The sequence below is a fragment of the Augochlora pura genome, chromosome 7 (assembly GCF_028453695.1).
Source record: "Augochlora pura isolate Apur16 chromosome 7, APUR_v2.2.1, whole genome shotgun sequence".
NCBI lineage: Eukaryota > Metazoa > Arthropoda > Insecta > Hymenoptera > Halictidae > Augochlora > Augochlora pura.
In genome coordinates this window covers 40,870,230-40,886,267 of record NC_135778.1, presented here as the reverse complement: position 1 = coordinate 40,886,267, position 16,038 = coordinate 40,870,230, and the positions used below count along the sequence as shown (strand labels likewise).

At 45.7% G+C, this 16,038-nt stretch overlaps 1 protein-coding gene across 1 annotated transcript in view; it reads right to left on the bottom strand.

Annotated features, from left to right (window-relative positions):
- The window catches only part of LOC144472018 (uncharacterized), a 197,375-nt gene that overhangs the window by 12,641 nt on the left and 168,696 nt on the right, over window positions 1–16,038 (bottom strand). Inside the window, exons 9-10 of the mRNA XM_078184647.1 lie at window positions 15,858–15,992; window positions 3,889–4,007 (exon numbers count right to left, since the gene is read on the bottom strand). Of these exons, the coding sequence (XP_078040773.1) occupies window positions 3,889–4,007; window positions 15,858–15,992 (254 nt within the window). The remainder of the gene's footprint in view (window positions 1–3,888; window positions 4,008–15,857; window positions 15,993–16,038) is intronic.

Below are 16,038 nucleotides of genomic sequence, written 5' to 3'. Positions count from 1 at the left end.
GTCTGGGGGCATTTCCATCGAGACGCCGCGCCGCGAAAGCGAAATTTTTACGTTCGCCGCGCGAAAATTTCGCTCGGTTATGCGAAGGGGAGGGGAGAGGGGGAGGGAGGGAGGGAGGGTCCTGGGCCCGCGACTTGTTCCCGTCGAGGAATCGGTCTCCCTGGATGGCATAAAATTTTATTCGCCGGATAGATTGTCTGCGGATATCGCGACGGAGGTCCTAAAACCGGCCGTTCCGAGTTCCGAGTTCCGAGTTCCGAGTTCCGAGTTCCGGGGGGCCGCGCGGGGCCCGGATACGCTCCTGCGATCGATGATAATTCAGGGTTCTCTACAAAGGAATATTCAATTTATGGAAGAGCGCAGCCGATGCTCGTATAATACGTCCATCCAATGCATAAATGTATGACGCCGCGGATCCATCTACTCGAACTGTTTTCGCAGCCACTCGCGCGTTACGTTGTGTTACATCATTCTATCCGTATAACAATTCTTCCGAATTATTCCCTCCTTCGTTTCCGGTAAACGACAGATCTCCGCAACGATCGATCGCTGCCATCGCGATAAGGCTTTTTAACTTTTATATAAAGGGTTAACTTTCGTTCACGCGTTTCTCTCCGATTGTCTGCTTTCAGCCTCGCTTTCGCATCGTACAATAATAACTCAAATTACCACTTTAACTTCGAACTTCGAACAAATTTTAAGTTGCGTTCCAAAGATATTTTTATATTCGCATGGTTTGTACCTATATTAATAATTTGCGTTCGATTGCATTTGAAGCAGGCAATTTTCTAGCGAAAGGACAATGATATATTAAAAACGTGACACCGTTTCATCATCTGATTAGCGATTAGCAAATTTCATTCGCGAATTTCTGCATATTCGCGGATAATTTAATCCGATGGGTGTGCGACGAGTCGAGATCCAGTAAATTGAATACTGGAATGTAGTTATCCGGTAAACGACTATAAAGCCGATAGCGTTTATAGATATCCACGCACGTCTCATACTATGGCGGACAGTTTTATTCATTTTTATAAGTTAAACAAAATTATAATTAAAACGACGCTGGCGCGATGTTACTTGTTAAAGACTTCGATAATAAACAAACTATACCCTTTCTACTATATACGCCTACCATCAACCTGTTACTTTTTTATACTATTAAAATCTATAAACAAGCATTTGCGGTTACGAAAGCATTTTAGTTGGCTTAGATCGAAGTTTTTTGGATCAGCAATGATACGTAAATGAAAAGAGAGAAAGTTTGACGGCGAACGTTTGACGTCGTTCACCCGCGGAACAGTAAATCTTTATGGAGAAAATTATCCTAAAAGTCTATTCCGGATGTCGTTCCCGACTTTTTGCCGCTTTCCGTTGATTGCATTTTCCAATCCGGGGTAGAGTGCCGATCGGAGCTTATCGATCGCGGACCGACACCGCGTCGACCACGTGTAAACGTAATAACGTTGACGAACGACGCGGACATCCGTCAATCAACGTCAAATCGATGCCGGCAGTTTGTCGTCGGGGGCCCGACTCTCCCGCTCCGTGTCATTTGTCGCTTTTTAATGCGCAGTGATTTTTCCGGGCCACACGCCATTGTTCCGGCGAGGCCGCGCGCTTCGCAGCGCGAAATGATGCCGTGATATTGTCTGCTAGTTGACGGACAGCGATACACAATCGTTTGGACGTGCGGCCATCGCGAGCGAGATCCGTTTGATCATCCGAATGCAAGGAATTGTTCCCTCGCGCAAAATATATATATTCTTGCCAATTTGTTCGCGCGCTGTCTTTTCAATTACGCGGCGCTACGTCGCTTCGCTAACACTTTCAAAAAACTTTCACAAACAATTCTTTAAAAAAAACCACCAATTCGAGAAATAAATTATTCGTTCGATATTAAAAAGATCCGCGAATTTCGAAGTATCATTTACTTGGCCATTTTCAGTCCCCCGTTCAGTAGGAAACGGGGAAAGCAATTGTAACAATGTTAACTTTCGTATCACTCCTTTGAAAGTGTACGCGAGGCATAAAGTTTCCGGAAAATGTAATAACTTTTATAAATTGCAAAAAGGAAGTTACAGAAAGCTGCTTTAAAAGCTTATATTGCGCAAAGGGGCGACGGTCGCTACCGGTAACGAGGTCGGCGCCTTCTTAAACGAATTAAAAGAAGAGCGGAAGATAGGATGTTAATTATCCTTTGCAATATCAATTTTTATTATTTCTTGGACACTCGAAATTCCCGGGGAACAGTTTTTGATAAATAAATTATAATTGGTGTCTATTACAATATAGTATGGTAAATTGTTACGATTATCTAAACTCGTTGGCATTTTCTGTAATATTGCCTAGTAGATGGTGTACTTGGATGGTGCCTTAGGCTGCCTTAGATGGTAGTCGGACGGTTCTCTGGTATTTGACATCAGCTTTTAATTTATCGCGGCAATTGGCGGCATAAGCTGGATACGGATCGGTGGTCGCGCGCGCGCGTCTAGACGAACACGGAGGAATAGAAGATTGGTCGGGTCGTTCGGGCGGAATTCACGGTCCGGCCCTCTTTTTTGGCGAAAGCGCGGCGACATACTGTAAATGCACCTTATGGATAGTTGCGCATTCTTGGCGCGATGCCAACCGAGTTTCCGGATTACCGCGGGGACGCATCTATATTCATCCGATTAAGGGCTCGGGGCTTTAGCATCGATATGTCGGCATGCAGTTCCGGTAATTAGTCGGGCGTAATTAGCAGGCGAGCAAGCACACGGACGCGGAAAGCTTAAACGAAGAATCGGAGCCAAAATAATTGGCGCGTCGCGCTGACCGCCATTCCACCGTGATTCCAATCGTTCCCCGCGATATATCGACTCATTTTAATCGAAGCTAATCCCGCCGATAGAAAGGCGACCGCTCCTCCGCTCGATTATCAATTCGTTCTTACTTTGACTTGATTCGGTTTCTCCTTCACATCTTCTCTTTTTGGCCGTAATTAATCCGAGCGCTAGACGCAGCCATGCGTGCGCGCCGCGAATGCAAATTAAACGCGCCTACCGCGGCGTTTGTTAGCGCGATCCATAATATAATACAATTCATTAAAATCAGCCTAGTATCTCGGTCGACGGGCTGTGAAAAGCGAGGAAAAAGTGAGAGATTCATTGTGCCTCGAATAATTTCCAACGATAGCCGAGGATTCACTTCTGACGCCGCGCCGCCCCCGCGCGACCCCCGCGCTCTGTATTAAAATGCGAATCGTATACAAATGAGCTTCGTTATGCTGTTATTATTCGCGCTGGTTTGTATTATTGATTACGCGTCTCCCCGTCCGGAAATTTGCATAGCTGTCTAATTAAATATTTATCGAATAGAGGCACGCGGCTACTGTAGAGATTTCAATGCGCGGACGTCGGGCTTCTTTGCGTCCTTCGCGATACATTTTTCAGGGCGCCGATCTCAATTTACGAACACAATTTACGGACACGCTTTCTATCGATCGTCGAACTGATTTAATCGTAATCGTCAACTACGAGATTGGTAACAGAGATACGAATGGGAAATGTTTCTCTGATAAAAAAGGTACATCTTAATCATTATTGTACTAAAAATTCGAATAATCTTCGAGTTAAACAACATTTGAGATATTTAATTAAAGTTACGGAACGAGCTTAAAGTGGTCGTAATTAGGGTCGCTTCTTCCTGTTCGAAAAGCACTCGCGAAATGCTCGAAACTATCGAAGCTATCGAAGCTATCGAAGCTCGAACCTATTCGCAGCGCGGTTGATTCCATCTCTAAAAACACGCGGTCCGGGATTTTATTGGAAACACGCGAACGTAACAGGATGAAAGCTCCGCGAGCGACGTAAGCTGTTCAAGAGATGATGAAAATAGTCGGCTTACCGTTGTGGAAGTAATAAGAGACGTCCATGTATTCCTCGTCGGCAGGGTTATTCGGGGCTCGTCTCAGCACGACCGTCATATTTCTGCCGTTGGATGAGTACCTTTTCGGCTCGACGTACCTACGGCAAACAAAAAAAGAGAAAAGGAAACGAAAATAGAATCTCGTTTTACGCGGCTGCCTTAGCTATCGCAGCCATCGCAGCCAGCCATCGCAGCCGGCAGTATTTCGGGAGCCGCGAACACCGGGGCGCATCGGTCCCGAGGTGGTGGTATCTCCTCGAGGGAAACAGCTCGTTCTCCCCCGAGGCCGGGAGTAAATCAGACACCTGCTATCAGAAACCTCGTAAAGAACTCCGCGTCCCCCTTTGGATATTACGGGAGAACATTCCCCGGATTCGACGCGATCGAAGTATTAAACATGTTCCGCGGTAATGTGCAGCTGCTTCTCGATAATATCGCGCCCAGAGTATATCTTGGTAGCACGGGCTCCGAGATACAACGCCGAGATCGTAGCTGCCGAGATTTCGACGCTGCAACGGCAACGTATACCACTGCTCTTTCTCTTATTTACTAGGACCAACGTGTTCGCATAAAAATGTAAACGCGATTTTAACCCGACAACTGTTTCTGATTAAGCAAACCATGTCGAGGTTATATCATAATAATTGTATTACAATTTTAGCGATTGCTAAAGTATAAGTTGTATAAACAGTTGACTCCTTGCTGAACATTATTAACATCTTCTACATCGATATATTTATAATAAATAAAGGGAATAAAAATTGTCTGGCTCTACTATTAACAATATTATTAGAAAGAGTTTTTAGGCCATGCAGTCGTTTTTTGATGCAACGCGATTTCGCGACGACGTAAGAGCCGTCTCTCAGCGGCGGCTCCGAGCGAATAATAGAGAGCGCGCGCGTGGATCGTTTGTCCCGTTCGTTACAACGCGGCCGACATTATCGCCGATTTGTATCCCGACTACCCTGAATAGAATTCACAATGATCGAACAGGTAGGACAGCCGCAGCGAGAATCGAGAAGCGAGAAGCGAGAAGCGAGAAGCCAGCGGCGCGCCGGCCGTTGTTCCGCGACCCTCCGGCCGTCCGTGACCCTCTCCCCGACATTGCTCTTCTTTTCCTTTATCGGTAAGTCGAAGCGCCCGAAGGAAGTTTCCCGTGAATTATGAAGCCGCCGCCTTTATGTCAAAGAGAGCACACCGCCACCCCATACTTGACAAGCTTACGTGTGCGCTTGCACGGGGGGGGGGGGGGGGGGGCACGAAGTTGGGCAAGTGACGGTACAAAGCGCGACGTAAATTTTCCACGTCGTTCACTTCCATTTCGCTCGACAGCGAAGTTGTAAATGGACGCCCTGGGAACACTGTCTCGCGATAACCTGCCCCTGAATCGACGATGAGACACTGCACACCGACAAGTCAATGTTTGCCGGCTGGTTTTGTCTACCGATAACCAACATCAATGTTTGCTCGCCGGTTTCGCGCCCGCGCCCGCGCCCGCGCCCGATGGTTATTAATGGACCGAACAAATTAAGGGACTGCGCGCGCGGCAACGTCGCCGCGTTACACCAAATGAATGCAAGTCGACTTTCCCCTCGCGATAACGCCGTGGAAACGAATCACCATATTATATCAATTGTGTCTTACAAATTTTTTAGTCTGCCAATAGTGCATTAATTGTTTTCGTTGTTTTAGATATTGAGCATTCTCCTCTTATTTTCTTCCTGGTGCAATGTCTTAAGCATATATTCGTAGAAATAGCATTGCAAAGAAAATGGTAAAAGTTTAAAATAAAATATTTGTAAAAGTACGGAGCCTAAAAACCCAACGTGCCTGTCACACGTTTTCGGAAAAAAATTTATTCGAGTCTCGAAACGCCACTAAACATTGCGATGTCGCTTCTCAAACTAGTTTCTACTTTCTAAAATTTGTTCGCGACTAAAGAAATGGTTGAGGGTGTAGTTGTTGCATGGGTCATGTAAAATGGACGCGTCACAGGTCAGAAGTTGGAGCCGGAGTTACGTTGGCTTCGAGTGGGTAGAAGAATATTGGCATTCCAGACTTCGCTGTGCTGCGCAAATAAAATTGAATGAAATGTAAGAAGAGCCGAATCGAAATCGAAGAAAATAATGTTGAATTTGATATCAGTCTTTCCGCATTTCCCGGTGATATTGAAATCCGAGTTTGCTCATGTTCTCGTTCCCGGTTAAAGCGATCCGGTGAAACGATCAACCACTTATTTGATCGAACGCTGGAGTCATTTCAATTCTTCCTGGGAATCGAACACCGCCATTAGAACGCCGGGAGAATCGCGGTTATGTTTTGGTGGCTGGCTCTCAGAAACGAAAGATCAAGCGACCCAGTTGGCCCATCTTCAACTTCCATTCGTGGATTTCGGATGCGCAGACGTCACGCGAGCACAATCCCTGTGTACTTTTCCCTGACGTCTTGCTTGGGTTCTGTCATACGTGCGCGATGTCTGATGCATTACGAGCGGCGTGTAAACCCTTAAGGGCCGGGCGTTTTCGTCGCAAATAATTAATAACGCGCACTGAACGCAACCCTAAATAATTCAACGTTATTAAGTAAATAGTCTGATATAAAATTGTTACTGCACCACAGACATGGATATTATTATTTTGCGATTCTGTGTGTGAAACAATTTCAACGTGTGGGTATAAAAATTTTATTTGCTGCCAAAGCATTTGAGCAGTGGTACGTAATATTGTATCTATTAAAGTTATTCAGAGTAACGCCCCAGTGGAAATTAGGTGTCTTAAATCGTCGAGCGACGCAATTGTTGTTGAAAGGTCAGATAATAGCATGAGTGAATGGAGTACTTCAGTATTTACTCTAACCATTGGCAGGCTTGTTACAAGCCACTCTACCTAAGTAGTACGAGCATATAATTGTACCGTGTCATATAGAAATGCTGCGAAGTAGGAATTCGCACAAGTAGTTGGCCCAGTTAACAAAATACTACACCCATTTTATAGAGCTCGATCGTGCTTCAAAATTAACTGTAAAAGACTATCTCCCACTCATAACTTTTTCTATTTACATCTGTTGTGTTATTACTTTTTTCTTTACTTTTACAGATATACTGTGAATTTTTATGCAATGTCGATACCAAATAGACAATTATTATTACAAGTTTACTTTAATAAAGAAAATAAAGGAAGGAAAAATTGTCTGGGGCTATTGTTGAAAATATTAAGAAGAAATACGTGCTAATGAGCGCAGCGCGGAATGAATGGCGGGGCAAGGGGTTAAACTAAACAGCGATACGTTTCCGGAGGCAGGTGGCAATCCCGCGAGCCAGTGACCAAACTCTTGCAATTCGGGTCTCGTCGATCATTCGCGGCTGTCACTTTCTGTCGACAAATGAGCAACGAATGGGTGCCAAGGTAAACTCTGTTCTAATTCGAGCCGGAAACGCGGCTCGCGAGCAAATCACGGGCGTAATCTGGCGCATAAAGCTGTTTCAATTGTGCCTACGGTGATCAGCTGTCCCGATCAATTATTATCGCCCCATGAACTGGAAATTATACGGCGCGAGCGCGAGCGCCAGCGCGCTATGCTCGCCTCCCCGAGGACTGTTTGCCGTGGCGTATGCTACCCCGTTATAAACAAGCCTAATCGTGGTATACAAAACGTGCTCCATCATGGAAGCCCCGGGTTTATTTCGTCTCATCCCCCGAGTCGGGTTGATCTGTGCTCAGTTCATTAGTCGTTCTCGAGCGCGCCGGAGTGGCTTTTAGTTGGGCGCGATATGCTCGCTGATTAAATTACTCGACGGCCGATCCCATATCCCAGATGCATCTTCGATGTGTTTCGTCCACGCATGGAAGGAGATTAAACGAAGCGTGCTCGATACTGTTCCCATGGATCGCGGGGGATCTCGATTATCCCTCATGATCGACGAAACGATCGCTCATCGATTTCCTCGTTATCGTTACAATCCTTTACGCGGCTGCTTGGAGAAAATGTTTCCAAGAAAATGAACTTTTTTGAGAAAATTCTGAGATATAGATCTCGGAACATACGTAACGAGAAACAATATATCCCACTGAATAGCTGATAGCTTTTCAAGCTTCCGATACCAAGTTATCAAAATCGTTTGAACTAACCAGGAACGGTGTACACTGTCGCTCGCATAATTACGCGTCAAATGTGTCGGACTGGTAATGTCGTACACGTGTATTGTCACCTGTATGTATTGTGATTGGCGGGTCGCAGATTCGCCGGTGTTGCCGAACAATGGGGAACGTGCCTCGGGGTGGAAGAAGAAGTACGATTGGGCGCGGCGAGGCCGGAGATGAAAAATGAGCGTTATTTCCCATGCATTTTTACGAGATTAGCAGCCATAAAACACGGACTGTCCCATAAGTACGCGCGTTCAACGCGCCCTAGTAGTTGTTGCTAGCTAGGGGGATGCTGCAGCTGACTCGTCTCGGGTTTTTTGATGGAAGACCCTGCGTTAGAAAATTACAATACCACTTAAAATCGTCTTAACCGCACTTATTAGAAACAAATGATTCCAAGAGACCAGTTTCAACGATTTATAGCTCAAATAAATCATTTTTTATAGTAAAAAAAGAATTATACTAATTATTTCTTTATCCAGGTTTACAATAATACCTGGGGATAGCCACAATTGTATCTAAAATTTAATAAACATAAAATATAATAGGGATTCGGAATAAAATATTAAAATAAAAAATACAAAGGTATCAGCTAGCACGATAAATTTTGGCTTAATTCAAAGTTCGCATTACGCGGCCGACTTTTTCCTAGCACGTTCCTTCCTGCATGAGACATCAAGCGGAAAACTGAAGATACGCTTCTTCTCGAATCTGCTAGAAATTGGAACGTTTCCAAAAAACACAATTTTTCTATAGACGAATCTTTCTATAAACGAGCCTTTCGAGTCGAAGACTGAAACTTCCCAACCAGTTGAAACGCACGAAACGTTTCGTTTTCAGATCAAAGTTTGTTCACAATCGAACGGATAAAGAACACGAAGAAACTGTAGAACACCCGAGCCGCAACTGCGCGTATTAATTCTCCATAGAAGAGCAGGCTTGCGGCGGAGGCTTTGCGCAGAGCATTATTACCGGCGGTCTGCGAACAGCCCCGCAAGATTTAGTGTAAATTCAACGAGGGTCAGCTACAGGATTCCCTTGTAAGCATAAATTCTGGTCTGGTTGTCCCGGCGCCGTTAGAAATTAAAGTAGATGAAAAAGTAGATGAAAAAGTAGCAGGGCTGCTGAGGAACGAGGAAGTTTGTCCCGTGTTGGCGAACTGAAATGGCTCTGTCAGAAAATTGGCTTATAGCGTATGTATCCCACGGGAATTACACTTTTCTTCTTAACATGTTGTTACTTTCAGACTGTTTTAACCCTTGAACACGCGCTGCTCTTGTTACCTTTGCTCGCTCTAACAGAGTATCCGGATTCTTTTCACGTAATTCATACGAAAGGGAAGAGGACAATTTAACATGAAAATGTGGACACCTCGATCGCACGATAGAGAAAGTCGACTCGTCCAGCTCGTAATATTTTACGAAATTTCTTGAAGGGGCAGAGACAAATGTATCGGAATAGTATTGTTTATTGCTTCGGCGCGAATACGGAAGTTAGAATTAATCAGCACCGCAGCGAGGAAGTACTACGCGGAGACCGGGGCTCCGTATTAAAAGACGGCACTATATTCTCTTTGCTCGCGTGCGAGATAGCGCTCGCAGTCCGGCGCGCAAGGAAAACACGTCCTGGGAATTTATCAAAACTCACGGAACACCGGGAAACGAGACCAGAGTATCGTTAAAGTTTCAGGAATTCTGTTTCCCGTGCAATTATTGTTTCACAGAGGAGCCCCGGGTTAACAACGTGGATCGCGTTGCCTGTCCAAATGGTTAACAAATTTTAGCGGAACAAGTTTATGCGCGCCAGCCCGATCCACCCCCTAGCGAGGAATTTCTCGAAGATCAATTTCTTTCAATCGTCTCGCTCTTTTCACTGTTGAAAATTTATTTTCAGAGTTTACGTTACAAGACTACGTATGTAGAAAGAGTATCTTAAAAGACACGTTGACAAAAATTGATAAATAAACTGATATATAAATACACCATGTTATGTAAAATCGAAACGCTATAAGTTTCGAAAAATATTTTGGATCTCGAGTTGAAATGGCTTCGACGGCAAAGGATTAATGATCGGTAGGTTTAGCGTTAAATTAACAAAGCTACAACGCTCGATCTCGAAAGTGGTAAATGCTATCGATAAGACGTGTCTCTCCGAGGAAATTAGTTTAAAGAGGATTACGCGCCTGTAGACTAGAATTGCAAAGCACCAGCAGACGCTCCTCGTCTTTCGCGAACTGTAGTTCGCGATTCGCCGGTCGATCGCGGCCCTGCGAATCGAGACCGTTTCCGATTGGTCCAGGAGCCGGTTCACACGTAACTGCGTTCTTCCACGGGGATTCGCGTCGTTGCATCGAGTCCTGGCGACAATGTCGGTGCGGATCAGCTGTCGCGGCGCAACTCTACGGGCATCTCGCGTCCGTCTGTTTCCCCGCGGCTGCATAATGCATACAACGCGTCCGTGCACTCGGGCCAAGTCCCTTTTGCACTTACTTTGGCCCCCGGCTGGCTCGCGTCGCCTCGCCTCGCCTCGCCTCGCGTCGCCTCGCGTCGCGTCGCGGACAGTCCTGCAACCCCCGAAGGGAACTTGCATTACTTTGTTTGTCCGTGTTTGAGCATGCCCGGCGCTCCTCTACGGCGGGATTGTTCCTACGGTCAATTCCGTCTCACGAGATCGCATTGTTGGTCCCACGAACCTCGTGAATCCTCTCGGCAATATTGACCCGCGAATGTCCGCTCCGCTAATCTTTCCAGCTTAATTACGACCCCGCCCGATCGACCGTTCCCACGGCCGCTATCTTTTCGTTTGTTCGCCGCGACGCTTCACGTTTTACTACCCCGCGATACACCTTTGTCCATTAAACCGTTTCCTCGTTACCAGGACGCGCGATTTTCCCGCGAAACTTTCCAGGAAAATGCTGACCGGGGAACACGCCGAACGCTTTGCTTACCGTGCCAGGAATTTCATAAAATTAAAATATTTCCTCGAGACAGATTCAAATTGCAAAGCTAAATTATAAGACGTTAACGTTTAAGCGACCGCTCGCGAAATTTCTCGCAAGTTAAAGGGGAATAATACGCGGGGTTATTTAAAAGCGTTCCACGTTCGTAACTTCGTGCGTTTTTAATTTCGATTTAAATTATCTAACAATTAACATTTCATCTTCCTAAGGGCACTGCAACTCGCGCGAAATCTGTTTCCAATATTCCAGTACCTGTACAATATTTAGCAGAAAACTTATCAACTTGTACCTTATCGAAAACTTCGCTCGTCGTTTTGATGAAAACTTTAAACTCCGTAAGTTTAATTGAAAATTGAAAGTTTGCCGAACGATTGCTCGAACCGAGCGGGGTTCTAGATTTTTTTCCGATTAAAAAGGGATTTGCGTCGATTTCCAGGTCGAAGTAATAGGACGGATCGATGTAAAATCGTCGGGATCGTGCGTTACGTTTCAATTTCGGAAGCCAAACAGTATTTAATCGTGCCCGTGGAGCGGCGTTTGCGCTCGCAGCGGAATTCCTATTATCCGACGGGTCACTTCGTATCTTACAATTAGATCCTTCGTTCGTATCCCCGAAGCGAACGGCTCTCGTCCCCGGGTGAACGATTCTCCGGATAGCGGTGGCGAATATCGATCGTGGTTGAAAGGATTTGGAATGTAACCCATTCAGATCGCGGCGGCCGGCGGCCCCCCCCCCCCCCCCGCCCTCCCCCCTCTCGACGCTGATCAATATGTGCGGGGAAAAGTCTTTCTCGTGGTTGGTTTCCTGTCACGTTTTTCAGCCGCGGATACTTCTATTCTAGCCGGCGTGATTCCTTGCCGAGCCACTTTGACATTTATCTGATTAAAATCGAACGCCCTCCTCCCCCTCTCTCCTCGCTCACTTTCCAGCCGAGATCCTTCCTGGATCCTGGGAACGTCACTTTTTAATGCGACGACTATTCATTGGATTTCTACTTTCGGCTTTCGGATCTCCCTGTTCCATCACCTCGGCGACGGACAAACGTAATGGCGCAATTGGATTTCGAATTTACGTAATTGTTGCTACAAATATACGCGGACGACTTTTTTAATTCGATACCGGTTCGAAACTACTTCTACTAGTTTTGTCTATTTTTAAAAGTGTTTTTAGAACACTAATATATCAATTATACGACGTCGGAATATTGGTGTCATCCACAAAATGCCAGGAAATTGTCTATTAAAATGGCTTATATCGGATTTAATTGCATTATTGTGAAAGCTTCTAGAATAAAACTCCCTGTTACTTTGATTACATATACAAACTCGTTCTTGTCCGGAAAGATTCCACTAAATTGAACGTCATTAAAATGCTTAATATGCGGAAGATTAAAAAAATCAATCACCGTACCTCGCTTTGCAGTTTCCTCATACCTGACAGAATTATTTAACTTCGAATTATTGTTAATATGTATTGCTAATGGATTATTGTTTTATCGAGCTGTACATGGAAGAACTGTTTTAATTATTCAAACTGTTCCTTTTAGAAAGTAATATTCTATTCCGCATTTTTACATTGTTCTCCAGAAGTCGCGCAGCTCGCGCTTTCGTCCGCGATTGGTTTACACAGCGGAGGCTCCTTTATATTCGATCTTTGTAAGCAGTGGCGCACTGCGTCACGGAGTCATTGGAAAAGTTCAATAATAAACAGCGTCGCGTTTCAGTGGTACTCTCGCAGCGCATCAGACTCGGTCGTCCTTCAAAGACGCGAATCCGTTCGAGATAGCGGACGCGATATATTCCCGGAGCCGCGCGCGCGTATCGTCCCCGCCGTTATTACACGTATGAACAAATCGATCCGCATTAAATGTTTACGATGTCGTTGGGGGGAGAACCGCGCCTATAAAGCAGGCGTTTCAATACGGGAAACGGTCTCGCAGGAGACCGGCTTTGCAGACGCGTGCAGCCGCGTCGGGAATCCGTGTCGTTTTCTGATATCTTTCCATTCGAAACTGTACCTACTAAATGCGACCACGGTTATAGAGACCGTGCCATACAATCGCGACGGGTTTTTATCACGGGATTGATTAACATTAAACTTGCTGGAATTATGAAGATTGCTTCATAGAAATTGATTTTTCTAAATTGATACGTTGCGATAGAAATAGTGAAAGATTTAGGGAGAAATAAGAAAAATTTAACAGGGTCAATGCGAACCGCTTTTTTAACATATATTAGTCCGGTAAATTTTTGCACCGCCATTCACAAAATGCCAGCTATTTTTGAGACTACTATAAAAATTATATCGTCTATATAAAAGCACTTGTTAAACTTGTTAAAAATCAAAAGAACAGAAAGATAATGTACTAGAAAACAAGCGATTCGCTCCTCATCGCTCGAGTCGCTAACTAGAGATTCTAATAGTCGGACGAGTATCTATTTCATTCTGTATTCGAACGAGACGAGACGAGCCACCGACGTATCCCGGAGTCGTCTCGTTCTCGAGTAGATGCACCGACGAACGAATAGATGGAGACTGTTTCCTGATTACGCGTCGTCCGCACCCCCGTGACCCTCGCGCCCCGTGCTCCATGTTCCGTGTTCCGTGTTCCGTGTTCCGCCGCCACGAGATAAAATCCCGCGTTTTCCAGTCCGAGGAAGACCGGTCTGTTTTTGCCGTCGGCCCCGCCCCCCTCGTCGTTCGCCTTTTTCTCGGCGCAACACGTTTTATTAGATCGAACCGGAGCGGAGGAAATGGCCGGGAACGGAAGTCTCGTTTCGCCCGACGCGGTTCCACGGAGCCTCGGTGAATGAGCTCAATGGAGTTTGTCGAAAACGGTGAACTGAATTTATAGCGTCGCGTTGTTTTCTTAGTGCCGTGTTCCCTCCCTACAATCACGTTCTCTCTCTCTCTCTCTCTCTCTCTCTCTGTCTCTCTCCCCGCCTGTTTATAAGCGTCTGCTTATCCCCGGCGAATCGCCGAGTCGGTGGTCAATCGATAAAACAGGGGAAGCTGGTGTCGGTGCTTCTTGTTGAATCGCGGAATAACCGTGATCTGTCTATTGTCCTTTTTATTATCTCGTTCGGAACTTCGCTTTCTTTTACGACCGGCAAAAAGCTACGTTTCGTAATTACCCGATACACGGGACTTTCGGCACCGATTCCGATGATTTGTGTCGTCGGAGTCGTCGTTTCGAATTTGCTCTCTCGTCAGCGTTGCCGGTCTTCGTTACCGAAATGTTCGCGGAGACATTTTATTAAATATATGATCAGCAGACGGCAGATTCAATGGCAGAATAAAAACGAATCAATCTTTTTGCTCGATCTGTATATTTTTTTTGCAGTCGCGGCTGGACATTTTTATTTCGCACGCGTTGTCTAGTGATTCATATTCTGATTTTTCCCGCCGATATGTTGTTGGTCATGTTCAGATATTCGATGCCTAGTAATTTTGATTGATGCGCGGTCGCTAGACTGTGGATCTTCCCGCGAAATGAAAACTTTTCAACTAGGTCGCGAGAAACGGAAACGAAATCAAAATGTGTTTCTACTCTTAATGATTTTAATAATCTTGCAATTATATATATTCTAGTAATTTTTAAAATAAGTCTATGGTTTTGATAAGTTCGATTTTAGTTTGGATACGTTCGTCGCGGAAGCTAGACTCGTTTGCTCGTTCCACGAGGACCCCAGCACTTTGTTCTTTGAGCAACGCGCGTCAATTTTGGCCGGGAGAAGTAGCGTGTTTTCATTCACAGCGGCGCAGATTATTAGCACGTTGCAGTTTTTTACTATGCAAACTGGTACGTTTCAGTAACCTGTCGCGAAAAGCTGCACGGTTTGCTTTTATTCGCGAAACTTAGCACGTTTTCGCTATTCGCCGCGGAAACCGTCGTATTAAACAACCCTCGGCTTTCCACCTGCGCAAATAAAGAGATTAACGTTAATTTAATCAGGGTAAATTACTAACGCCGCCAGTTGAATTCAGACGAATGTGCGAAAAACAGAAACTAATTTTGCTGTTCGGGGACATTTTGTAATTCGCGTTCCAGAAAATTTTGTCGTCGCCGTTTCTGTCAAAAAATCGTATTTAATCTACTTAGAGAACAGCGAACAAGTGAAAAAAAGGTTATTAAAATACCTGCAAAGAAAATAGTAAATCAAGGGGTTAATATTAAATAAGCAAATTAAAAAAGAATAACTGGCAGTAATGAGCAGCATGGTTATTATATTCGTCGAAATGGGAGGAATGCTCGACAAGCCGTGGTCAAACGGCTGCAAGTTTTATCATCCTCGAGACGTCTGTGTCAACCGAAGGGTTGATTAGCCCCCAAAGGTCATCCGGCCGACATCTTGGCGTCGTACCCTGAACAACGAGAGACCGAGTGGCCCGAGTGGTTGGGACTCGGCGATCCCGAACAGACTACGGTCCGTCCCCACGGCGGTTGGTTTGACGCGCGGACGCGTCTCCGGCAAGAGACGCAACGAATTAGGCTTTCGCAGGAGAAGCAACAAATTATGGTTTCGCGCGAGGCCCACGGCGCTTCGACGCAAAACAGATTTCCCAAGTCGGCGATCCCCGGCGGCGTGTTTCTTTGAGAATGTTCGACGGATCTGGCGGCGATCGGCTGCGATCGGCGGCGGCGGCGGCGGACGGGTTGCCGGGCATTAATTTCGGAAGTTGGGCGAGCTATGCCGGCCAGGTCGCGGATAACAGAGGCGGTTTGCATTGCGCTTCATAAATCGAGCGGAATCTCGAGGACTTCTTGCTTCAGTATCCGAGTAATAAGCCGTGGATAGTAGACCGCGCCGGCATCTCTCGTCTAATAACTGGAGAATCCACTTACGTATCTTGTTGCACGAATTCCCCGGGAAGCCTCTGCGCAGGACTGCAGATTCTCTCGAGAGATTTCGCGGTGCCAAGTATCCCTTCTTCGTGGTCGCCGTCGTATATTTCAATCGACGATTGGCACGACTGCGCCCTGGAAGATCAATGAAGCACTCGGAATGGTCATACGTTACAATATC